The sequence below is a fragment of the Myotis yumanensis genome, unplaced genomic scaffold (genome assembly GCF_028538775.1).
Source record: "Myotis yumanensis isolate MYYU_CA2020_CCGP unplaced genomic scaffold, mMyoYum1.0.hap1 SCAF_4, whole genome shotgun sequence".
Classification (NCBI taxonomy): domain Eukaryota; kingdom Metazoa; phylum Chordata; class Mammalia; order Chiroptera; family Vespertilionidae; genus Myotis; species Myotis yumanensis.
Genome location: NW_027223755.1, coordinates 103,976,220 through 104,003,044, shown reverse-complemented (window position 1 = coordinate 104,003,044; position 26,825 = coordinate 103,976,220). Strand labels below are relative to the sequence as shown.

General features: G+C 46.2%; 1 protein-coding gene across 2 annotated transcripts in view; it reads right to left on the bottom strand.

The window, feature by feature from the left end:
• Positions 1-26,825, bottom strand: part of AXIN1 (axin 1) — an 80,320-nt gene that overhangs the window by 5,029 nt on the left and 48,466 nt on the right. For both annotated transcript variants that reach the window (XM_070413393.1, XM_070413395.1), the window contains exons 4-8: positions 21,743-21,839; positions 8,802-8,939; positions 4,082-4,611; positions 3,303-3,473; positions 1,104-1,349 (exon numbers count right to left, since the gene is read on the bottom strand). In XM_070413393.1, coding sequence (XP_070269494.1) covers positions 1,104-1,349; positions 3,303-3,473; positions 4,082-4,611; positions 8,802-8,939; positions 21,743-21,839 — 1,182 coding nt within the window. The remainder of the gene's footprint in view (positions 1-1,103; positions 1,350-3,302; positions 3,474-4,081; positions 4,612-8,801; positions 8,940-21,742; positions 21,840-26,825) is intronic.

The window sequence follows — 26,825 nt, the reverse complement described above, 5'->3', positions numbered from 1 at the left end:
TTTGCGCCCAACACCAGCTTCCCCAGAGCAGCATAGCCCCCCACACAACGAGGCCCATGGGAGGCAGAGTCAGGAACCGGATGACTGAAGAGTGGGCAAGGGGAACCAGTCACATCTGAGGAAACAGTGGCCGTGATGCCAGGCCCTGGTGAAAGCTACAGATTCCAGGCACCTCAGGAACCATTATCGCCTAGAGCAGGGGTCCTCAAACTTTTTAAACAGGGGGCCAGTTCACTGTCCCTCAGACCGTTGGAGGGCCGGACTATAGTTTAAAAAAAAAAAACTATGAACAAATTCCTATGCACACTGCACATATCTTATTTTGAAGTAAAAAAACAAAACGGGAACAAATACAATATTTGTATTTGCATGTGGCCCGCGGGCCGTAGTTTGAGGACCCCTGGCCTAGAGATTCCAATGAGCCAGCATGTCTGTGAAAAGTGACCTCAAGGCCCAGCTGAAAAGGTCAGGGAAGCCACACTCCTGCCTGGAGAGATTCGTCACCCAGAAGGGGTGGTTTCCCTCTTCTCCTGGAAGAGAGGACAGGGCCTAGCCTAAGGCCATAGAGGCAGCAGGTTGAGCCACTCTGCCCTGAAGCCAAGAGGGCACAGTGAGGAGTGGCTGTGGGGCCTGGGGTCTCTCCGGAAGAGATTTATACTGGCACATATTTTAGCACTGTTTACTGCTCTACCTGCAAATGGCATGGGTGAAGGCTCCTGAATAGAGGCAGCCAGGACCCACTGGGACCAACACCCCTGAGCTTGAGCATGCATATAGCCAGTGGTGACCTGTGTGACCTCCAGCAGTTCCATGCCACTAAGGGGACCCCATGGCCTCCCACAAAGTCCCAGGGTGAGTGCAAGCACAGGAGGCGTGATCAGGGGACAGACATCCTTTCCTCCCCAGGACAGTGCAATGACCATCTGCCTCCAGCAGGGCCGAGTGGAAGAAATTGGAAGGAAAAACCCAGTACTGCTGGTGGGCACCCAGTGGGGCTCTATGTATGGACCTCAGGCCTCAGGGAGCTCCACCCCAAAGCATAGCCACGGCACCTGGAGGGGCCCTGAAAGGTTCAAGCCCTGCTCTCCTTGATGGCCCTGTACCTCTGCTTTGAGGGCAACTTGCTGGCTCTCTTCTCTTCTTCCTCCAGACGCCTGCGGGCCTCCTCCAGCTGGGTCAGGGGGTTGGGGGCCGGGTTGGGTGGCATTGTGGGGTCTTGAATGAAGAGATGAGAGGGCTGGACAGAGTTCCGAAGCTGAGCGCTGACCCAAGGGTGCACAGCCCCAGGACGCTCAATGGACAAGGGCCTGGAGCTCTCGTGAATCTGCTGCTTCTTCGCCCCAGAAGACCTTTGAGAGCGAGAGAACAGATAGGGCAGAACGTGAAACTTCGGTCCCTAGACAGGCATCTGGAGCTGGGCAGGAGCCAGCAGCATAGGCCGAGCTTAGCAATGATCCCTGGATGCCTGGGTCAGGAATCCCCCTGTGACACTGGTCATGGAAGCCAGGTGAAGCAATTTCCTCCTATACTACATGACAGAAACATTCCTTTCTTGCACACTTCTTTTTTCGTAACTCATTTTTAATACCTTTATTGAATATATAAATCAATCCTATACAAAGACATTTTATAAAAGATGTTTTGGTATTTAATGTTCTTTGTGAAAAACCTGAAATACGCAGGAAAGTCAAAGAAAAAAATATTAATAATCCATAATTTAGAAATAGCCACTCAGAATATTGATCTATTTCCTTCCCGATTAAAAAATACTGAACACACTTGGCATAATTCTAAACATAATTTTTTCTCCCGATGTGGTATCATGCCTTCTCTTTATTGTTTAACATGGAGAATGTGCTTTACACCTGTGCAACACACCATCACTCCACCACTTGATGGGATTCCAGTGAAAACATCAGCTTCTTGCAGCTACAGCTTGAAAGGGGGATCTCCAGGAGCAAAGATGAGGGAACCCAAGATGGCCCCCTTTGAAGTGGGCTGGCCCAATGCTCTCATGACACCAGAACTGCCCAAAGAAAGATACCCCGGGGAGGTGGGCTCCTCCTCCTAAAAACCCCCACAAGGCTGGCCACAGGGAGACCTCTGCCCCCATCTTCTCAACCCTTTTAACTCCCTACCCCTCACTTCCCATCTCCTACCCCTTCCTTTCCTTGACACCCATGCCCCCCAGCCCACCTGCCTTATGTAAGAACAACGAAGACAGAGGCCTCATGGTCCCCAGACTCCTGGGAGGCCAGAGAGGGCCTGGGGGGACACTGAAGGCCATAATTTATACTAGCCCATCTGACTGACGGCAGGAGCCTCTGGAACCTGGGAGGCTATTTCTAGATGTACCTCTTAACTCTTCAGCCACAGAAATCCTTTTGGGGTGGGAGGACTGGCCGGGACAGACCCATAAGAAAGAAATTCAGAGAAGCTGAGAATCGAACCCACTCCAACCAGAGCAGGAGCGGGGCTCCTGGAGAGGCCCCCTCACTAGGACAGGCTTTGTAGCTGTAACGGGGTCTGGACACTGGTGGGGGGGCTCATTCCCAAGGTCAGGCTCACCTGCCTCACATGTATATTCAGTCCTCCCGAACGATGGCCAAAAAATGCTGAGGGTCAGGGAAATCTGAGATTGAGGAATGAGGGGATGGCCCACTCATTGAAGGACAGATGCCGTCAGCTCCAGGCGCAGGGCCCCTGGGCGTCACCCACCTCTGGCCTAGGCCCATCTAAGACAGCCCTGTGCACCTTAGGATGGACTAGCCCAGTGGGATAATCTAGAGCTCAGAGGGATGCACACTAAACAAGAACCTTCTCCCACCCACTGCTGAGGGTATGATCAGGTATAAACACAGAGGCTTCTGCTGAAGCCCCGGCTGGAGTAAGGGTCAGGTACCTGCCTCACTGCCCCGATGCCTTAGGTCATTCTCATGTGGAGGTGTCATGTGGGAGAGCAGCTATGTGACAGCAGGCCCCCTCCTCAGTGTGGGGCAGCAGCGAGAGGCATGGTGACTTCAGACTGACCTCACTTCACCAGTGGGCACTCCTGCCCAGGACACTGAAGCTGCATCCGGGACCCCACCTCATCACAGGTCCACACAGGGCAGACGTCAACGCGTTTGTGCTGTGACAGCTCGAACCGGATCCCTTTGAATAACTGCTTCCATTGTACATGTTTTGCAGTAAGACAGTGGGTGGGGCTATGCCACTCTGGACACTGGTAAAGCAGTTCTGGAGGGTCGCCAGCCAGTTTGCATGCCTGTGCCCACCCCCCCAGGACACAAGGTGCTGCTTACCCGTGGCCAGCCTTCCTGTGCCTGCTGATCTCCTTCTCCCCCTCAATGATCCACTGCATGATCTTCTGGTTCTTCTCTGCGTCCTCTGAAGGGCCTGACACCTCAGTACTGGCACTCTTCCCTGACTCAGTCTTCTTGGCATTTCTTTTGGAGGTTGTGCCGGCCTTCCCACTGCAAAAGCAAGACCTGGGAGTCACCCACTGACTTTACTTACCTCTGCTCCAACCCTGTATGGCTCCCTGAACATAGAGGCCTCAACAAAGTGGCATGTTCTAGCAGCCTCTGCCCCAGCTCTGTGGGGTTACTGGGGTTTGTTTCAGGTGACTCCATGGCAAGAAGTGAAGGAAGGCAGCATCGGCTGGGAGAGCTGGAGCCAAAGATCAGCTATAGCACTTGCCTGTGTCCTCCCAGCCCAGTCACCTGCCTGGTGGAGACATCTAGGGCCCGGCCACTCCTCCTCATCCAGACACCTCACTCTAAAATGGATCTTTATCTAACCATACTTCGCAGCTGGGGCCTTGGCTGGACCAACACCCCAGGCAGAACCTGGTGTCTACCTCTACCTGGCACCTGAGCTCTTGGCCATGACACGCCTGCAAGTCTCTGCAGCTGACCTTGCTTTAAAGACTTTTAAAGGAGAATTCTAGTCTAGAAAATCAGAACAGAATCCACAGGAGCCACAGTCTCTCATTGCAAACCCTTTCTCCCTGGGAAGCCCAAGGACAAAGAATCCAAGGCCCTAATCTCAAAGCATGGCTCTGGCCACCCCAGACACTCACCTGTAGGCCAGGCTGTCGTTGGCACTGGGGGTGGTGCCCGCACTCTCTAAGTGGCTTCGGGTCTTGGCTGTGTGACTGTGCAGCTCCGGGCCCCATGCAAAGCTGCTCTGGACCCGGCGGATGGCCTCGGCCTCAGCCTGCTCCTTGGGCCTGGCCACACCATGGTGGCTGTGGTGGTGGCTGTGCCTATGGAGATGCAGGCCAGCCGCTTCTAGCTTTGCCCCCAATTTGGGCACGTGCTTACTGTGCCCCAAGGTTGTACCCCCCAGCACTCCCGACATCTTGGGCATGTGTCCGCTGTCAGGGGAGCGGTGGCCAGGCCCGGGCGACTGGCAGCCTGGAGTCCTCATAACCCGCTGCACATGCTCATCCAGGATGCTCTCGGGGTTCTCCTCATGTGCATCCCGCAGCCCTGTGCAGCCTACGTCCGTGTAGCGGGGTGGGAAGCTGTGCCAGGCCGGGGCCAAAGGCAGCTTATGACTGGCCCCCGGGGGGGCAGAGGACACATCGCCATCCTCCCCTTCTTCCTCCTGTAGGGACAAGGTCACATGTCACCTCTTAGCACCTGCTGCACCAAGGAAACCTCACACTTTGGGAAATAAACAAGTAACAAACAACCAAAAAAAATCCCCAAACCATAAAGCCTGTCAGTGCCGTGTCCTGGGGGTCAGGAGCCCTGAGCCCAGGATGAGGGAAGGGCCAAGGGAGGTGCCGGACTCCCAAGCGACTTTTCTGTCCCTGCTGATTCCTGAACAAACTCAGCCAGGCTCTCAGCCGGCCATGCTGCAGGACGGGGCGCAGACAGGAGGACAGGGAGCTGTGCTCACGCACAAGTGTGCAAGGGCATGCAACTGTCACACACCAATGATTCAGGGAACACAACACCACTGCCGGTCCAGGCCACAGAGCAACCTTCGCACTGGTTTAGTTTTCTTTTATGCTTCTCAATAAAGATTTTTGTTTTCTTTCAGTGAAATTTTCCTATTCCTCATTTTATACTGCCATATTTTCAAAGGCCTTTGTACAGAAGAGCTCTTGTTTTTTATCTTGCTATGTGTTTGATAAATTCTCACATTAACTTTTATTCAATTCTCTAAAAGTTAATATAACCAATACTGTAACAGAAGCATTTTATCACCTTAATTTCAAAAGATACATATCATATTTATTTTCTCATTTTATTAAATTGTCCAAACCAGAATAATGTTCAGTAAATTTGGTAATAATTGAAAAGAAAGTGGAACTAAGCTAAACCTGTACTTTAATATAAAAAGGTCTCTAAAAGTTTACCACAAAATTTCACACTAATGTGAAGTATCTAAATGTCATTAGAACGGGCTCAGGGTAGAATGGCACTGCAGAGGACAAAGTACAAAAGAAGGGACCTAACAGATAGAGGGTGAATGCACCCCCTCCTGGGCACAGCTTGGAGCCACCTCAGCAGAGACTTGGACCCCTGGGCTCCCATCCCGAGTCCCCATCCCAATCCCTTTGCTTTGCAGGGATAAGGGACCAGGAGACTTTTTACTGGGGGTCTTCCCAGGGCACTGAAAGTTATTAAAGCCATTTATCCCCTAAAGTAGCAGCAAGCAAGAGGAAACCTCCGAATTCTTGAGAGGTGAGGGGGTGCAAACCTTCAGCTGAGATCCAATTTTTCTTAGTAGTTCTGCATATGTAAGAATTCAATTTTACAGTTTGAAAATGTTACAGATTTACCTAACTGTTCAGATAATAGTTTTCATTTTCTTCTTTGCTTTTCTTTTCAAAATTTTATAGTAAGTTATTTAAAAATTGTGTACTTATCCCTTTAAAAAAAAGAACTGTTATTTATAGCATGATTTATTTAGTTACAGATTGCACATGATAACAGAGACTGAACTGACAGCTGCTGGGCAGTGTGCCACAACCGAGGACTAAGGGACACCTGTGGGAGCAAACGTGCTGGAGCAGCTTCAGGCCAGAGCACATGACCTAGAGTCCGTGCACCCATTTCTGAAGGCCACTGCAGGCCACTGCATGTAGTAAGCCCACCTGAGCTTGAGGCCAGGTGCCTGCTGATTAGCTCCTAAACTGACAATGGAGACATACAAAGGGCTGTTCATTTGAACATTTCTGTTAAAGAACACCACTGGGTGTTGGCAGCTGGGTCCAACCCCTGTCCTGAGAGCTGGTGGTGGTTCCAGACACAGCCGCCTTGCACCTGCCAGGGACACCACAGAGAAAAAACATCTGAGTCAGACATCAGAAAAAAACACAGAATACCCACAGCCACAGCTGCCTTCACAATGTCTCGTCCAAAAGGTTGACCTGCCAAGGACCACAAACACACACAGTCACTGAGCCAAAACTAAAAACTTGACAAGACAATTATAATAACTCAATCATATAGTAAAAAGGTGGTAAATTCTTCCTTTCTTAGATTCCATTTAAGAAACATTACACACATTATTTAATGAGCACATTTGTTTTAAGAGTTGTTAACTATGACATGTTCAGGGGACCCCTCACACAAAGAGCTGATGCCCATTGAAACACTGTGCTAAACAAATGAAGACACCAGCTTTGTCACAACATGCAATTCGGGATTTAGCTCCTGCTGAAATATTCCATATTTCATAGTGACTCTGTTCCCTGCATTTATTTGTTCAGAGAAGGCTATTAAAATGCTGAAACTATGCTCCTACCTATTCCTTCAACTACTCAATAAGGTTCTGATGGGCACTGAGAAAGCTGGCCTCAGTGAGTGCACACTCAGTGTCCCTGGCTCCCATCAGACGGCCTATCTCTGACCGGCTCCTGAGAGCCTCTCCCTCTAGGTCAAAGAAGTCTCACCCTTGCCCTCACACGAGAACCCAGCATGGCGGGTGCCCTGTTGAGTGACCTTGGACAGTTCACTGAATTGTGGGAACTGTGGGGAGGATAGCTGGCACCTGCTCTGCCAGAGTGAGGGTCACCCAATCACCATGAAGGGAGGAGGAAAGGATGCCAGTAAGAAAAATTTACCTGTGTAGGTACATGAGCGCTTAAAAATACTTCCATGCACATTCCTTCCTAGAAATCACCACTGTTACTCTCAGGTTTGCCTTCCTGGCACCATGTTCATATCAGAACATGAATCTCAGGTTCTGATATGCTATTTGAAATCTACCTGATGTCTTGATGTGGGGAAAGATGGGAGGAGCCATGCCCTTTGGTTGGAAGCTGAGCTCCGGAACCCAGGATCATAGCTGCAAGGCACAGCCAGCAGGATTCCCTATGTGCAGTGACCATCTGCTCTGTCCCACGTCTACCCTTATGGCAGTGTATCCAGCTTCAGGTGCACAGAACTCATCTGGGGACATGTAAAGTGAGAGAGTAAGCCCCTCCCAAGGGGTTCTGATGGGGTCTGAGGAGGGCTCATGTACTGTATTTTAAATAGGAATATTAGGTGATCGGGTAGAGAAATAATTCCTTCAAGAAACATCACATTTTTGAGTTTCAGGTATTGAGCACAAAACATTGAGAAAAGAATGGAAGACAACCACTTACTTGGTGGTGACCATTTACCTCCAGCAGGTAATTCCTACCTGCTAAGAGAAAAGCAAAAGCCTGTCTACCAGCGACATGGAGGCTCACGGCATTCGGGAGGGACTAGGTTCAGTGAATAAAGTTCAACAAGCTAGGAAGTGCAAGGGGCACAGGGAAGGCCTCACTCCAGGGGCACGCCGGTTACTGATGTCCCAGCACTGACGCCCTTGAATGTGTATGGAAATGAATCTTATAGAATGACACCGGGGACAACAAAAGCAAGGGATCTCTTCAGCAGTTATGGGCAGAAAGGCATTTAAGCAATGAATTACAAATATTAAATTCTTAGCATTCAACACTTCATCAAGTGAGGCTACAAGGTCAGTAGACAAGATAAACAGAAGCCTACATCCAAACCTAAGCCATTCTATGCTCTGAGGTAACAGTGGGAGCTGTGGGCCCTTCCTGCCACATGCATGCTCTGCTCTGCACAGATGCCTGTGGCCCAGGACACAGAGGTGCTTGTGAGGGGCCTCCATCCATCAGCACTCAAGGGAAATTTCAGCTCCACATGCCAAGGGGGCATGTGGGGTGTTGGAGACATGGCCAGCAAGGCACGTGTGCTCACGCATGGGTCAGGTGTCTGGCATGGAGGGCCTTGGTAGAGGGGAATGAGCCTGGGGCACCAAGAGGACAGCAGGAAGGAAATTGGTCCTGGGGTGAAAGGAGAGGCTGGTTAGTCTGCACTTTGGACATGTCCTGTGCCAAATCTCCCTGAGTTGAGCTGGTGTTGCCTCTGTGTGGTGCCTACTTTGGGGACGACAGCTGAGAGTTGTCTTGGCCTCCCTCTTAACTCTCTTCCTACAAGCAGGTGGAAAAAAATACCCCCAACCCTGGCAACCAAGGCCACAGCTGACACCTGCTGGTCGCTCCCCAGGCACACATTCAGGGCCCAGCCATAAGGACCTCTTCCCGGGGAGACAGCCCAGGCTGGGAACAAGGGGTGGGGGCTTTAGAGGGGGTAGATGTCATAGGAAAGCGTGCCTTGGCTAACCATCAGGCCAGGTCAAAGCATGTCAGGAGCCAGTGTGCAGTCAAGTGGGGGAAAGAGGGCTCTGGGAAAACCTGGAGGGGGCCCCTCAGAGCCTGAAGCTGTACTAAAATAACTTGGAAATCACGATCTGCGTGGCCTCCCTGTCTGAAGCCTACTCACCATCCGCACCCGCTTCAGTCGCTCCTCTAGCTTCTCCTCTGCCTCCCGAGTCCGCTGAACAGCCTCCAGGCGGTGGATGAGCTCCGCAGCGAACTTCTGGGGCTCCACTCGAATTTCCTTTGGTATTCGGTAAGTACGCTGCAAGGAGACACTGCTCATTAGTCGGCCAGGCACAGCTTTGAACTACTGTTCTCTGCGCCAAGGTGGCATTCATGCATTTTTGGGGTGGGAGAATATAATGTTAAATCTGAATTTTATTTTCAAGTGAGTGTTTATTTTTCCCCCTTTTACCTGGGAATTAAACTCCTCACTGCCCCCTATTCTGGTCAGACTAAATCTCTCTTTCACCCAGCCCTGATCCAGGGGTGAGAATGGAGCACCGACTCCCATGGTCAAAGATTCAGAGACACTGAGCAGGGCAGAACTTGGTCTCCTGGGGTCAGGTCAGCAGGGCAGTGGTCAGCAAGGGCCTGTGAGTGTGCCCTGCACAGAGGGCCTTCAAGACTGACCCAAAATAGGCCTTCTAAAATCACTGGCCTGGAGCTGCAAAGACCATAGAGGAGGGAGAGGCAGGAGATGCAGCCCACAGGCAGGACCCATCTGCTCCTTGCAGTGACCACCCTGCACACAAGAGGGCAGCAGCCTCTGGTGCTTAGATGTACGTGGATCAGGCTGTTGCAGGGTTGGGGAACATAAAATTCATGATATAGGAAAAAAATCAGAGGGAAAGGCAGGACTATGAAGGACTTCCCTTTTCAAGGAATATAATTCTGCAATGTACTTTACAGTATAGTTTTTTTTGGGGGAGGGGGTAGCTTTATTTTGAAGTAATGTCAAATTTAAAACAGTTGCAGGAATAGCACAAGGGCTTCTGTCCCAGATTCCCTGACTGCTGACCTTTCTCTCACACTGTCATTCTCATACACACTTCTCTGAGCCAGTCAAGAACAAACTGCATTTATGATGCCTGCCTATTCTTAAACACTTTAGAATGTATTTAACATTAACCCAGGACATTCTTATACCTACAATAGGTCAATTATTAAAAAAAGAAAAAAAGAACCCTGATACAATACTGTAACCTAGCTAGCACATCTTATTCCAATTTCACCAGCTGTCCCAATATCCTTAATAATAAAACCTGTTTTAAAAATCTAAATCACTGCCCTGGCCAGTTTTTCTCAGTGGTTAGAGCGTCAGCCCAAGGACTGAAGGGCTGTGGGTTCGATTCCCAGTCAAGGGCACATACCTCAGTTGCAGGCTCGATCCCCACCCCGAGTTGGGGCGTGAGCAGAAGCAACCAATCAATGTGTCTCTTTCATATTCATCTCTCCCTCTCACCCTCCTCCCCCAATCCTCCCTCCCTTCCATTTTCTCTAAAAAAATCAAAGGAAGCCCTCAGTGGTTTGGCTCAGTGGATAGAGCATTGGCCTATCGACTGAAAGGTCCCAGGTTCGATTCTGGTCAAGGGCACACACCTGGGTTGTTGGCTCGATCCCCAGTGGGGGGTGTGCAGGAAGCAGCTGATCAATGATTCTCTCTCATCATTGATGTTTCTATCTCTCTCTCTCCCTTTCCCTTCCTCTCTGAAATCAATAAAAATATATTTTTAAAAAATCAAGGGAAAAAATATCAAGTGAGGATTAAAAAAAAAAATCTAAGCCACCAAGATATAAGTGAGGGAGGACCGAGGAGGAGGAAGGTCTGGAGGGGCCTCAGATGAGGCAGGAGGACAGGTGGAAGAAAGAGGTGGCCTGGGCACAGGGTGGTACACAGGATCTCTGACCTCTGTGGGTGGACAGTGGCTATTTAGAACCCTGGCCTTCAGACGTGGAACAAGGCAAAGAGAAAAGACTCATGGTGAAAGCTCTGGGAATAGTTCTCGACTTGGCCTACCTGTTTCTCATCTGCAAAACAGGAGTAAAAACAACACCTAAAACCACAGAAACTTTCAAGATGATAAGAAAAATATGTGAAGGGCTCAGAAACAAATGTCCATGTGTAGGGCTGCTGCTGACCACAATGGATTCAGAGGTGGCCATATGTAAGAGACCATTTATTGTCTTCACTAGCTGAGAAGCGTAGAGACCCTAAAAGCTGGTGACCTTTGAAGCCCTAGCAAAGGTCGGAGCCGTGCACCACCCAGTTAATCTAGATAATGGTAGCTGAAGAATCCTCCCCACCTTAACTCATGTAAATCCTTGTTGATAAGATAGTCTGCCTATTATTGGAAATTGCCTACTGATGACCTAGTTTGTGTGTTACTGGAAATTCCCTACCTAGGGGCTATCCCAAGATCAATAAAAGCTTGGTGAGGCCTTAGCATCGGTGGAAGTCCTTCTCCTCAAGTTGGACTTGCCCGCCTGGCTCCTCAATATTTCCAAATTATCTCATGTCTCTTGTCTCTTTTCTTTCATCTGTGTGTGGCTCCACTTTCAGATCCTGAACCCTGAACCACGTGGGACGTGGAGGGGAAAACACACACAACATCTGGCGCCCTCGTCGGGAAATCTGGAAGTGAAGGTAAAAACCAAGGTTTCACCGGCAAAGTGAGGAACAAAGAATTCACCTTAGAGGTAGGAAGGTTCACCGTAAAATGGTAGGGGGATATTTCACCGCACACAGACGGAGCTGTAGGCGGTGTGGGAACGTTTTTTCATACCAGGCTAAATTGGGCAGGATTCGGCTTTAAAAAAGTAGATTCGGCTTTAAAAAGTAAGAAACTTTATTATAGACTTTTGATTTGAATGCTTAAAGTGTTAAAAATTTTAGAAGGTAGCCAAAACCGGTTTGGCTCAGTGGATAGAGCGTCAGCCTGCGGACTGGAAGGTCCCAGGTTCGATTCCGGTCAAGGGCATGTACCTGGGTTGCGGGCACATCCCCAGTAGGAGATGTGCAGGAGGCAGCTGATCGATGTTTCTCTCTCATCGATGTTTCTGACTCTCTATCTCTCTCCCTTCCTCTCTGTAAAAAATCAATAAAATATATTTAAAAAAAAAAAATTTTGGAAGGTAATCCCTTATAGTTTTTTTTGCGTGTTATTATAGAACATAACCCTTGGTTTCTTGAAGAAGGTACGTTAGATCTTAAAAGTTGCCAAAAAGTTAGTCAGAACTTGAAAAAAAGGTCAGCAGCAAGAAAAAACTTATCTCAAAAAACTATTTTTCCATGGGGAACACAATATTGCGTTTGCTAGAGCCTCTTAGAGAGGCTGAGGAGGAGCCTCCTCGACTGGTTCCCTCCGCTCCTCCTAGAGAGGAGCAGGAAGAAAAATTGGAGAAATGGCCTTCACGGCCCCCTCCACCTCCACCTCCATGTCCTTATCCTGAAATGGCTAATTCACCGTTAATGGAATCACCCGTGCAAAAAGCCATCAGAGAAGGATTGAAGGACATGCTTGCTTTTCCTATCATGGAGACAGCCGACCTACAGCTCCCGAGTCACATAATAAGACACCATGTAAAAATTGACTTTAAAATGATAAAGGCCTTACGTGAAAGTGTAGTTCAAAATGGTCCAACGGCTCCTTTTACAGGAGAAATTATGAATAATATTTCTGATGCATTCTTAATTCCTCATGATTGGTATTCTCTAGCTCATGCAACTCTGAATGGAGGAGATTATTTACTATGGAAGGGAGAATTTCTGGAGAAATGCCAGGAGCAAGCCCATACAAACCGCGGGCTGAATGCTCAAATAACTTATGAAATGCTAGCAGGACTGGGACATTATAATGACATGCAAACCCAGTTAAATATGAGCAACTGGCATATGAGCAAATTAGAGCTTGTGGAAGGAAAGCTTGGTGGGCTTTACCAGCAAAAGGGCACACTGAGAGAGTTTTTAGTAAATGTATACAGGGGCCTTTAGAATCATTTTCTGATTTTGTGGCTCGTCTCACTCGAGAAGTGAGACGACAGATTCAACATGAGATAGCAGGAGACATTTTAATTCAGCAATTAGCTTATGAAAACGCCAATGATGATTGTAAGAAATGCCTGATGCCTCTGAGAAAAGGTAGTACCATTACAGAATTGATTCGAGCATGTCAGAATGTGGGGTCAGGCACTTATCAAGCGAATTTACTCGCTGCCGCTGAAACCGTAGAAAATAAAAGGTGTTATAACTGGAAAAACAGGACATTTTAGAAAAGAATGCAGGGAACTAAGAAGGACACAAGGAGGCGCTCTAGGGAAAGGCGTGAACTTCCCACCTCCTGAGCTGATCAACACAGATCCAACCTCTCAGTGTCCTAGGTGCCAGAAGGGCTACCATTGGGCCAGCCATTGTAAATGGAGATTCTATAAAAATAGGCGGCCATTAGATCAAAACACAGGGTATGGCCAACTGCAGGGAAACGGCCAACGGGGCCACCCCCAGCCCCGTCATTAAAAGGGGAGATCTGCCCTGCAAAGCCCACAATGGACTCTCTGATTCGGGCCACTCCAGGGAGCGCAGGTCTAGATCTTAACAGTACTATAGAGGTCACTTTGACCCCCGATATGGCTCGGCAAGCTGTTCCTACAGGAATCTGGGGACCTGTGCCACCAGGAACTTTAGGATTAATTTTAGGGAGGAGTGAAAACACTCTGAAAGGATTAACTGTTTTGCCTGGGGTCACAGATTCAGACTATGAGGGAGAGATTAAAGTTATATTAGAATGTAATCATATTATGCAAATTACTCCAGGACAAAGAATTGCTCAGATACTACTTTTACCTTATGTTCAACAAGGCGAGGCTATAAACAGGAAAAGAGGAGCGCAAGGGTTTGGAAGCTCAGACATCTATTGGATACAGGAAATTAGCAAAACCCGTCCTATGATTAATTTGAGAATAGAAGGAAAAGTGTTTAAGGGCTTAGTAGACACTGGGGCAGATGTCAGCGTTATCAGCAAAGAATTCTGGCCTCCAAGTTGGTCCGTGGTAGAAGTTATGGACTCAATTGGGGGGGGTAGGAGTTCCTGATAACACACAATGTAGTGCTGCAGTCTTAAGGTGGCAAGATGAGGAAGGACAGACAGGATGGTTTCAGCCCTACATTGTCTCTGGAATTGCAGTCAATTTATGGGGCCGGGATGTCTTAGAACTTTTTGACTCGAGGGCCACAATGGGTTCTTAAACTGGACCGGAGGGCCGGAACAAAAGCATGGATGGAGTGTTTGTGTGAACTAATATAAATTCAAAGTAAACATCATTACATAAAAGAGTACGGTCTTTTTTTTTTTTTAGTTTTATTCATTTCAAACGGGCCAGATCCGACCTGCGGGCCGTAGTTTGCCCACGGCTGTTTTAGAAGGTTTACAAGCTTGTATTATTACCGGCAAAGGACAGCAGTTTATAACTCAGATGGGATATCAGACTGGTCAAGGGGTAGAAAACCCAGGAAGACCAGGATATCAACCTTTTTAGGAGTGGTCACTGCTCAGTCTCCTCGCCCCCATGCTGATCCTATACAATGGAAAGATGATAAAGCTATATGGGTGGATCAGTGGCCATTAACCAAGGAGAAATTAGGTCATATTCATGAATTGATACAGGAACAAATACAAGCTGGTCATATAGAGCCTTCCAATAGCCCTTGGAATATGCCTATATTTATTATACCTAAGAAGGTGGCAGGGAAATGGCGATTGATACATGATCTTAGAGCAGTTAATGCTACTATGCATACCATGGGAGCTTTGCAACCTGGACTCCCAGAGCCTTCACAAATCCCTTTAAATTGGTCTCTCATAGTAGTAGATCTTAAGGATTGTTTTTCACCATTCCCTTGGCACCTCAAGATAAACAAAGATTTGCCTTTTCAGTGCCATCTATTAATAATATAGAGCCCATGAGGAGATATCAGTGGAAAGTTTTGCCTCAAGGAATGACCAATAGCCCTACCTTGTGCCAAAAATATGTGGCTCAAGCTGTTCAGCCTTTAAGGGACAGATATTCCCGATATTACATTATTCATTACATGGATGACTTGCTCTTAGCAAGTCCACGGGAAGAGCTGACTTTGGAAATATTTTTCCAATTAGAAAAGGAGCTCCCTAAATGGGGTTTAAAAATTGCTCCAGAAAAGGTACAGAAAGAGACACCTTTTAAATATCTGGGAACCATAATTGAAAACCAATGCATTAGGCCGCAAAAGGTGGAACTAAGAAAAGATTGCCTTAAAACTTTAAATGACTTTCAGAAATTATTAGGGGACATTAACTGGTTAAGACCTTACCTAAAAATCTCTACGGGAGAAATGACAAGTTTATTTGATATACTTAGGGGTGACTCTAACCTTTCCTCACCCAGAACACTAATAGATGACGCCAGAAAGGAGTTACTAAGAATTGAGCAGGCGATATCCTCAGCCCAAGTGGCATGGGTATAGCCTGAATTGCCTTTACTGGGACAGATTAACCATACTGCAAATAGTCCCACTGGAGTCATCTTCCAAAATAAAGACTCTCCCACTATTATTGAATGGGTCCACCTAGGACATCAGCCATCTAAAACTGCTATTACTTATGTAGAACTGATGGCTCAATTGATATATCAGCTTAGAAAGCGTTGCAGGCAGCTTAGAGGAGAAGAACCAAAATGCATCTATCTTCCCCTCACTGGGAAGCAATTAGAAATGTTATTTCAGACTGATATAAATTGGCAAATTGGGTTAAGTGGATATTCAGGGGAACTTAGCTGTCACCTATTAAAAGATAAACTACTACAATTTTTATATAAGACCTCCATCATTATACCAAAAAATACTAGGCAGGAACCAATTCCTGGAGCTTTAACTGTTTTTACTGATGGATCATCAAATGGGAAAGCCGCCTATCATACTATAAATTCAGACCGAGTCATACTGACCAGTCATACTTCTGTGCAAAGAATTGAATTAGAAGCTATTAAGGCTGCGTTGCAAGATTTCCAACAGCCTGTCAACATAATTTCTGATTCCTCTTATGCTTCGGGCCTAGTAAATAGAATTGAAACTGCCCGGATGAAATGGCTTAGTGACCAAAGTTTATTCTTACTATTTAAACAAGTTCAACAGATTGTGCAGCAGAGAAAATACCCTTTTTATATCACTCACATCAGGGCTCACAGTGTATTACCTGGTCCATTAACTAAGGGAAATACACATGCTGATCAATTGGTTGCTTTATTAAAAGAGGCCTCAGAATCTTATCAGCTTTTACATCAGCCTGCTAAAATGTTGTCCAAACAATTCTCAATCTCTCGACAGAAAGCAAAACAGATTATCAAGGAATGTCCCACTTGCATGTTACATCTACCTCAAGGGCCTAACACAGGAGTCAACCCTAGAGGTTTGCTAAGGGACCATATATGGCAAATGGATGTGACACATTATACTCCTTTTGGACGTCTTGGGGCATTGCATGTCTCTGTAGATAGCTTTTCAAAAGTCCTATGGGCTACAGCATCTATAGGAGAAAAGGCAAAACAGGTTATTAATCATTGCCTAGCTGCTTTTGCCGTCATGGGAATTCCAAAGATTATTAAAACTGATAATGGACCTGCTTATACAAGCTGTCATTTCCAGGAATTTTGTAAAAGGTGGAAAATTCAGCACATTATGGGAATACCATATAATTCCCAAGGACAGGCCATTATTGAACGACAGCATCAGCGGCTAAAATCCCAACTTGAAAAACAAAAAGGAGGGTTGATGGAGAAATCACCTATGGGGAGGCTGCACCAAGCCTTAATTACTTTAAATTTTTTCACTTGTGATGCTGATGGAAAGACACCTATGGAGCTACATTGGTGTCAGAATAAAACAAAAGAAAATGGTCTAGTTAAATGGAAGGATCCGGAATCTGGTTTATGGAAGGGACCTGACCCATTATTAACCTTTGGCAGAGGGTATGCTTGTATATTCCCAGAGAATTTTTCTAAACCCGTGTGGATTCCTGCTAGAAATATTAAACTACAACAGGGATCCAAGAGAGAAACTAGCCAAACTAATGAGGACCTTGCGCCTGGAGCCACACCATGCAGCTGCAAACAATCAACTATCTCAGCCACAGAGAGCAGCGACTCCAAGCAGTCCACTGAAGATGAGGAGCAGGAGGAGGATGAGCCAGACAACAAGCAGCCCAGAGACCACCTGGGGCACAGTAAAGTGAAGTATGGTAACAATTATCTCAGGTAAAAACCATAGTTTCATACTGGTTTTAGAAAGCGCATTTTCCTTTACCTGGGAAGGACAGCAGTTATCCCAAGTTCAGAGGGCTCCAGTTAAAGTGTCCTTGTTGACTAAGTGTTCCAGAGACTCAAAACTGTAATTTAGATAAAGTGCCTAAGTTTAACCCAGGTCACCCAAGGGCCCTAGACCCAAAACTGTGATTTAGATTACATGCCTAAGTTTAACCCAGGTTACCCAAGGACTCTAGATAATGTGTTTACCCAAAACTGTAATTTAGATAGTATGCTGTTTCTGCTTCTGTAAACTGCTCTTTTCTTTTTGCAAACCAGGTTCCTCATTCCAAACCTTTGGACAGCCAGTTTAAAATTGAATTACCATGACCTAGAGCAAAGAATATCATTACATGGTATTATTCTACAATATCATTAATAATTTTTGATATTTTACAACAGCATATTATACATTTATCCCAAACAAACTTACAAACTAATTCTTTGAATATTTGGCAGCAATTTAATAAGGACATGAAAGGATTTAATCCCTTCCACTGTGTGGAAGGCCCCCTGGGAAGGCACTTGAGCATTCTATATTGGCCTCTTGTCCTTTTTGCCAAGAGGGTTCCTCTTCTCACAATCCAATTGCCCACAGCTGTTGCCTGAGTTCTCTGTTCTTGCTGAGGTCATGGTGGCTGGTACCATGGATCTGTCTCTCGCCCAATGGCGTGAGCTGGGCCCTCTCTGGAGAAGAAACCTGGGTTCCCCATGATCAATGCCAGGGCCCCGCCAGAAGGCGAGGGGATCCAAAGGCAGTAGCTTGGGCATGGAGGCCACAGGGGCATAGGAACAAGGAGACAGAACTGGACCTCACATCACCCTGCTTGGACCCGGAGGATGGCTGGTTAGCCAGAGACGGGTAAGATTCCTCAGGGAGGAACGACCTAAGACAGGCACAGTCGCAGAGGGGCCTCAGGAGAGAACTTGGGGGTCAAGAGAGGTGGGGCACAGATCCTCACCCCCCAATTATGCAGGGGCTTGAACACTCGCCCGTTCTGAGGGAGGTCTCTTGCCCCGATGGCTGCTTATCGCTTCCCATGCCCAGCCCAGATCGGGACCCAAATAACAGAAAGAGACTTGGCCCAACTCAGATCGGGAACAGAAAGAGACTTGGTCCAGCTCAGATCGGGACCCAGATAAGAGACTTGGCTAACAGCAGCTATCGTATATCTAAATCCAGCCTAACAGGAATACTCAGGGCCTTCTCAAGGATGCAAAATAATCCTTTCCATTAATATTTACAGTGTAAACTAAGATTGATGTTAGAGTATTAAATTTGACAGTAAAATAGTAGACAAGTTTTCAGATTAATTAAATTTGGCTAATTAAAATAAGTAATTATTCAGAAGTATTAACCAAAATTTTCATTTCATGGTAAAATTGCTTAACATGCAATGAACCTAAAGCAGTCATATTTTTGTGTAAAAAATTAAAATTTAAAGTTATCTAGACTGTATTATAAATTTTCCAAAAAGCCTCCTAATAATTAAATCAAAAAAGGGGGGATAGTGGAAAAATACCATGTAAAGAAAAATATCCTGTAACTAAATTAACAGCGAGACACCCAGGAAAACACACATGATGTCAAGGAAAGCCAGGGGAAGATCATTTTAAAGAAAAAACCCCAAGTAAGGTTTCCTATATTAACCTTTGGTCGAGAATACGTTTGTATATTTTCAGAGAACAGCTCCAAGACCATGTGGATTCCTGCAACAACAGATCCCAGAGAGAAACTGACCAGATTGCTCCAGCCACAAAGACAGGAGAGACAGTTCAGAGATGGAGATGGTGACGACGCCTTGCCATGCTAGCAGTCAGCAGGTGTGTGTCGCTGCAGGTGGCCCAGGACCAAACCAGAGAGGGTCGGACCTGCATTGCCACCATTTATCCACCATCCAGAACTAGCATATCATTGCTGGCATGTACACATGAACTGTCGGACATTGAAACTTGGACTCAGAACTGTTGGACATTGAATTTGGGACTTAAACATTTTTTGTTCTTATATGTTTATTTCTGGTCTACAGATACAAGATTTTTTTAAAGGAAAAAATAAGGGGGAGATGTCAGAGACCATTTATTGTCTTCACTAGCTGAGAAGCGTAGAGACCCTAAAAGCTGGTGACCTTTGAAGCCCTAGCAAAGGTCGGAGCCGTGCACCACCCAGTTAATCTAGATAATGGTAGCTGAAGAATCCTCCCCACCTTAACTCATGTAAATCCTTGTTGAAAAGATAGTCTGCCTATTATTGGAAATTGCCTACTGATGACCTAGTTTGTGTGTTACTGGAAATTCCCTACCTAGGGGCTATCCCAAGATCAATAAAAGCTTGGTGAGGCCTTAGCATCGGTGGAAGTCCTTCTCCTCAAGTTGGACTTGCCCGCCTGGCTCCCCAATATTTCCAAATTATCTCATGTCTCGTCTCTTTTCTTTCATCTGTGTGCAGCTCTGCTTTTAGATCCTGAACCCTGAACCACGTGGGACGTGGAGGGGAAAACACACGCAGCAGCCATAGAAACCTTTGAGAGGCCTGGAGAGGGTAAGAGGCTGAGGGCAAGCCAGCACAGGCCAAGGCTTCAGGGGTGGAAAAAGTTGGTGTGTTGCCCAGTTGGTGTAGCTCAGTGGTTGAGTGTTGACCTATGAACCAGGAGGGCACAGCTCAATTCCCAGTTGGGGCACATGCACAGGTTTCGGGCTCGATCCCCACTAGAGGGCGTGTAGGAGGCAGCCAATTAATGATTCTCTCATCATTGATGTTTTTCTCTTTCCCTCTCCCTTCCTTTCTGAAATCAATCAATCAATCAATATATTTCTTTTTTAAAAAAAGTTGGTGTGGAAGGCCTGGTGGTGCCCAATACTAGGCAGGGGTCTGTGCTCAAGTTGAGGAGACCTTACCCAAGAAGAAGGGCAAGTTGGGGTGTCCAGTGCTTCTAGAGGGTCCTGGGAAAGGAGTCAGGGAAAGAAGGTGGGCATGGTGGCAAGCCCCAGGGCACTGGGGACACCGTGGAAGGAGTGGGGTGTTTGAACAGACAACAGAGTCCAGTTCTTATGCGACATGGCGACCTCCCTGGCAGGAGGCATTGGGGGCACTGGACCCTTCTCACTCTCCTCGCCAGGGCAGTGTCCATCTGTCCCAACACTGATGACAGTATCTGACCCCTGACTCAGGAGGGCCTCACAAGTCCTCCTCAAAAATTGCTTTCTCCCCACTGTGAGCAGTTATTTGGAACAATGAAAATATCTTGTCCCTCATCAAACTCTCAATTGATTCAGCATGTCAGCATAGATGCATGGATTCCAACTTCACTGCCACTAACTCTGATGCTCCAGCTATCTAGGCCTTGGCCAGCAGGAGCCCCTCCAAGCGGCTCCTGTGTGCCCTCATTCCCTTAATTTCTGGGACATAAGATGCCCAGTGTCCTCCTCTGCACCCCCCACCCAGCCCTGGTCTTGAGTTTAAACGTCCACTGAGCAGAGCTGAGAAGACACTTGCAACACCACAGGGCAAGGTGAAGATGCCAAGGCTCAGGACCAGACTGCTCCAGATGACATGAGTGAGGTTGGATGCTCCCCAAATCACCTGCAGCGCACACACGCATGTGTATGCACACACACACACTCCACACACAGCATCTTCCACTCTTCCGTAAGCAGACTCCATCAGTGCCTAGGTTAGGCCAAAATCTGTGTCAAGGGTTAGCTGGGATGTGACAAAGTGCTTGACCACCATTTTCACAGAAGTAAGGACAAACCAACTTCCTTTCTTCTCAACCATAAGCAATCACTTTTCTTATCTGAAAATTAAAGTATTTGCAAAGACTCCAACCAAGGAATCCTGATTAAGAGTGGACGTGTGCTGTGATCCCAAGAAACAACCACTTTCCCTGCACAGAAACCACAAATGAGTGGCCTGCGTCGCTCTCAGATGCTGCAGGCACCAATGGGTTGGAGCTGCTACTCTACGCTTTTCTTATCTTCCCCTAAAAGTCTTCCCCATTCAAAGTTATTGTGGCAAAATAAGAAAAGAGAATCACTCTATTCATCAATAAAGGAACTACTAGTATTGCAGGTGGAGACAGGCGGTGCCCAGCCCACTTAGCATTGGGCTCTGTGAATCCTCACAAGCAGAAGAACTGCTATCATTAGGAATTGATGAACCACTTTTTATTTTTATCGAAGAGGTGAAGCTGAGGCAGCTTTGAAGTCAGGATGTCCATGTGGTAACGCCCACCATTCAGCCACAGAAAGGCTGATGCCTCTTTTTATCTTGAATAAGGCAGCGCTCACAATAACCCGGACCAAGAGGCACCCCGCCAGGCTTTCTGACAGAGCAACAGCCAGGTGGCTGTGCAAGGGCCAGGCCTGGGCATTGAGCTTTCGAGGGAGACTTAGAGCTGCTCTCCCACCTCAAGGAGAAGCACCTCACTTGGCACAATGAGAAAAGGCTACACGGCAGACACTGTGTAAGGGCAACCCCTTATCTTCTGAACTGACTGTGTGGGCTGGGCACTAAAAGCCACCCCTCCAACCTGCAGAGTATGACCAAGTGTTGACCATGAGCTATATCTGGATGTAAGCTGAGCTCACAGAAAGTCAAGCAGGTGCTTTTCCCACTGGCCATGGCCACAGCAGCCCAGTTGGAATGAGAAAAATAGGTGGGCACAGGTCTGAGAGGACTGGTGAGCCCCAAACTCAGGGACAGGAGGGCAAGAGCTGTGCGGTGGAACTTACAGGAATGTGAGGTAGAGGCACTCGCCCGTTGACCTGGACGCTCTCCTGCATCTCCCTGCGGTGCTGCTTACGGATCCTGTATGGTGGAATTCCATCCCTGCCAGAAGAAAGAGACAGCCTGGTGTGAGCACACACAGAACAGCTCCACAAAGCATAGCTGTGCCGGCTTTACCATGGCAGGGTCCATGTGGCCTGGTAATTAAGAAAGGTTCTTACATTTTTAAAGGAGGGAAGGAATATGTGACAGAGACAGCATGTGGCCACAAAGCCTAAAATATTTGCTACTGGATCTTTATAAAAAACATTTGCTGCCCTAGCCAGTTGGGCTCAGTGGATAGAGCATTGGCCCTCAGATGAAGGGTCCTAGGTTCAATTCCAGTCAAGGGCATGTATCTCAGTTGCAGGCTCGATCCCCAGCCCTGGTTGAGGCACGTGCGGGAGGCAACCAATCTGTGTGTCTCTCACATTGATGTTTCTCTCTGTCTCTCCCCCTCCCTTCCACTCTCTAAAAACAAACACACAAACAAAAGAACATTTGCTGACCCCTGCTTTACTGCCCAGGCAGGATGCGATGTGCCTACCTGGGAGGGGACAGGAAACATTTGAGAGCTGCAAAATGGGCAGCCAAAACAATCTAGATCATAGTGAAAGATTTGCAAGGTTTCATTTCTCTACTTTCTTCCAGGGTAAACTGGTCAAGCGGTGCACTCTCTTTGAGGGATGCTCAAATTAGTTTTCTTGACATAGCTATGAAGATTTAACTTCTGAAGATTATGATAAAAATATATCATAGTCTTTAAGATAATTAAATGCACTTACTCAAGACAGATGCCAGATTTAACACATAATTCACTGCATGTATACAATCCTTAAAACTCTCCAGTCCTTTCCTTGCCATTTAAAAGCTACTCTGGGGAGCACAGTGGCTACCAGGAGCCAGCATGTGAAAAGACGGCCGTCAAAGCAGGATGACTAGCATGGCTTCTCTGGGTTCCTACTTCCTCTCTATTGAAGGAACCCCAGGTGGGCCTCCCTGCTCTCCAGTGTGCAGTGAATGTCTGTGACCCCGACTCCAGGGTGCAGTGAATGTCCTGACCCCCTCGACTACTTCCCAAGCACCGCCCACTGTCAGCACATCATGCTCTTCCTGTATGGTGGACGCAAGCATGCAGCCAGGACAATTCTAACCCACACTTTAACTGCTGGATGGCCTAGGGCAGTGGTCGGCAAACTCATTAGTCAACAGAGCCAAATATCAACACTACAACGACTGAAATTTCTTTTGAGAGCCAAATTTTTTTTAACTTAAACTATATAGGTAGGTACATTGTTATTAACTTAATTAGGGTACTCCTAAGGCTTAGGAAGAGCCACAATCACGGGGCCAAAGAGCCGCATGTGGCTCGTGAGCCGCAGTTTGCCGACCATGGGCCTAGGGAGGTTGCCACCTTGCCCCTTGGTGCCCAGGACACACTTGGTGAGTCCTGGGCAGCCCCACACCTACCAGCACAGCAGTTTCATGGGTAGGTAGGGCTGCAACATTCTCCCCAGAGCTCTGGTCTGGGTGGAAAAGGTGAGCTTTGGTTCAGAACAGGGCAGAGAGAGGCTGTGATGGTCTCTCCCTCCTATCACTGCCTCGATATCCCTGGCTATCAGCGATCCAGTGGGTGCAAGGGGACTCAAGGGGGCAGGTGTCAAGGAAAAAGTGAGTCGAATACATTTAAAATGTCTTTACATGCCCTTAGGATTTTGTTCAGGTGTCCTGAGCAACCAAGTTGTTTGTTTCTCATATATATTAAAGTATATGAGAAACAATGGGGCACTTAAAAATTCCATACTCCTCAAAAAAAAAAAAAAATTCCATACTCCTCTATGGGGATTAGGCATTATCCTCAGACACCTACGTCCAAAATCCACGAACTACAAAGGTGGTCAGTCATTTTTGTCATGAGGTTAAAATACTAAATGCAGTTGCCCCAACAACAATTTAGATAAAACACACGATCTTATTTTTTTGCATCTAATATACATTCAAATATGTCATAATTTTACATTCCAAATTCTTGACTTTCCTACATTTCTGACTCATTATAAATCAAGATGAACAAAATATCAAGGGGAAAACATTTTATTTATTTATATTTTTTTATTGATTTCACAGAGGAAGGGAGAGAGAGAGAGAAACATCAATGATGAGAATCATTAATCAGCTGCCTCCTGCACGTTCCCTAATGGGGATTGAACTCCCAACCCACCCATGTGCCCTGATCAGGAATTGAATCGTGACCTCCTGGTTCATAGGTCGACACTCAACCACTAAGCCATGCCAGCTTGGCCATTTTTAAATTGTTAAATCTTCCCTTTAGCAAACATATTTTATTGGAGAGAATTAAGATACTTTTCAAGAAAGTTGAAAATTACGTAGGCAGATTAACTTTCATTTTAGTAACAGAGTATTGGGGAAGAGGAAAACCAGATGCTACAAATGCTATCCATCTTGTGCTTCCAGCCGTTTGTGGGCATCTGCAGGGCTGCAGCTGGATGTAACCGTTTTATGATACTTTACATTCATGGCAGGTACTGTTTGAAACCCCAATAATTTCAAGTAAGAAGTTGCTAAGAAAGATGTCAACGTTTTATCTTCAAGATACAAAATAAAGGAGAATGAAATAGTTCATGAGAAAAACCACATTCAAAAGCTCAACCTGAAGGGACAGATTCATCTAGTGATGTCACTACATGGTCACTGAAAGGGAGAGAGCTCAAGACTTACAATGATGGGTTACTGGCTAAGTTTGGCTCAGAAGTAGCTTATGATAACCTATCCTGTACACTAAAATTGAGGTGTCAGAAGAATCCTTAAAGACAGGCAAATGATAGGCAGAGGACCTGACTAGACACTTCGCCAAAGAGGGCATACAAATGGCCAACAGACATATGAAAAGATACTCAACATCACTAATCATCAGGGAAATGCAAATTAAAAGCACTGTGAGATATCACCTCACACCTGTCAGAATGGCTATCATCAAAAGTCAACAAATAACATACTGTTTTCCATAGTGGCTGCACGAGGGAGAAAAGGGAACAATGATGCAGCCACTATGGAAAACAGTATGGAGGGTCCTCAAAAAATTTAACATGGAACTGCCTTATGACCTAGCAATTCTAGTCCTGGGTATATATATGAAGAAACCCCAAACACTAATTCAAAAGGAAAGGATGTTCCCCCTATGTTCATAGCAGTATTATTTACAATAACCAAGACAGAGAAACAACCAGGTGCCCATAAATAGATGAGTGGGTAAAAAAGTTGTGATACGCCCTAGCTGGTTTGGCTCAGTGTATAGAGCATTGGCCTGCGGATGCAAGGGTCCTGGGTTCGATTCCGGTCAAGGGTACATGCCTAGGTTGTGGGCTCAGTCCCTAGTAGGGGGCGTGCAGGAGGCAGCCAATCAATGATTCCCTCTCATTATTGATGTTTCTCTCTCTCTCTCTTCCTTTCCCTTCCTCTCTGAAATCAATAAAAATATATTTAAAAAAATTTTTTTAAAAGTTGTGATATATATATACAATAGAATATTACTCAGCCATAAAAAAGAATAAAATCTTACCATTTGTGACAGCATGGATGGACCTAGAGGGTATTATGCTAATTGAAATAAGTCATTCAGCCGAAACCGGTTTGCTCAGTGGATGGAGCGTCGGCCTGCAGACTGAAAGGTCCCAGGTTCGATTCTGGTCAAGGGCATGTACCTGGGTTGCGGGCACATTCCCAGTGGGGAGTGTGCAGGAGGCAGCTGATCGATGTTTCTCTCTCATTGATGTTTCTGACTCTCTATCTCTCTCCCTTCCTCTCTGTAAAATATCAATAAAATATATTTTTTTAAAAAAACAAAACTGAAATAAGTCATTCAGAAAAAGACAAATACCGTATGATTTCACTTACGTGTGGAATCTAAAGGACAAAATAAACTAACAAAATAAAAATAGGCTCATAGATACAGAGAACAGACTGATTGTTGCTAGAGGGAGCGGGGTTGGGAGAGTAGGTGAACAAGGTGAAAAAATTTAAGACTCATTACAAAATAGTTGCAGGGATGTCAAGTACAGCGTAGGAAATATAGTCAATAACATTGTAATAGCTATGTATGGTGTTATGAAAATATAAGGGGGAACAGTTTGTAAAGTATATGATTGTCTAACCACTATACTGTACTCCTGAAACTAATACAAAATAATACTGAATGTAAATTGTAGTTGAAAAATATTCATTTAACAAATATTGACTGGATTTCAACTACTATTGATTGGTTTTGAAGGTCAACAAAATATTCAAGAATGTTTACAGATGAGATTAAAAAAACAACAATAACACAAACAGCAGGTGCCCTAGCTGGTGTCTCAGTGATGAGAGTGTTGGCCTGCACACCAAACGGTTGTGGGTTCGATTCCCAGTCAAGGGCATGTACCTGGGTTGCAGATTTGATCCCTGGCCCCAGTCGTGGTGCATGTAGGAGGCAACCAATCAATGTGTCTTTCTCACATCAATGTTTCTCTCTGTTTCACAAAATCAATGAAAAACTATCCTTGGGTAAGGATTAACAACAACCAAAAAAATACATATACACGCCCACAAAGATAGGCAAACGAAAGGTATGAACTATAACAATGGCATGTTAAGTGGGACACTATTTATTTTTTTTGGTTAATCCTCACAATTTATTTATTTTATTTGGAGGGGAGGGGGAGGTTTAATCAATATTCTTCCATTGAGTTTTAGAGAGAATGGAAGGGAGAGAGAGGGAGGGAGGGAGGGATGTACCACAGTTTTCTAATCCACTGATCTGCTGATGGGCACTTAGGCTGTTTCCAAATCTTAGCTATTATAAATTGTGCTGCTATGAACATAAGGGTGCATATATCCTTTCTGATTGGTGTTTCTGGTTTTTTGGGATCTATTCCTAGAAGTGGGATTACTGGGTCAAATAGTCCTTATTTTCTTTCTTATTTAATCTACGACTCCTCAAATTTTTCACATGATGAAATAGGCTGGATGGAGAAGTCTCCCTGTGACCAGCTG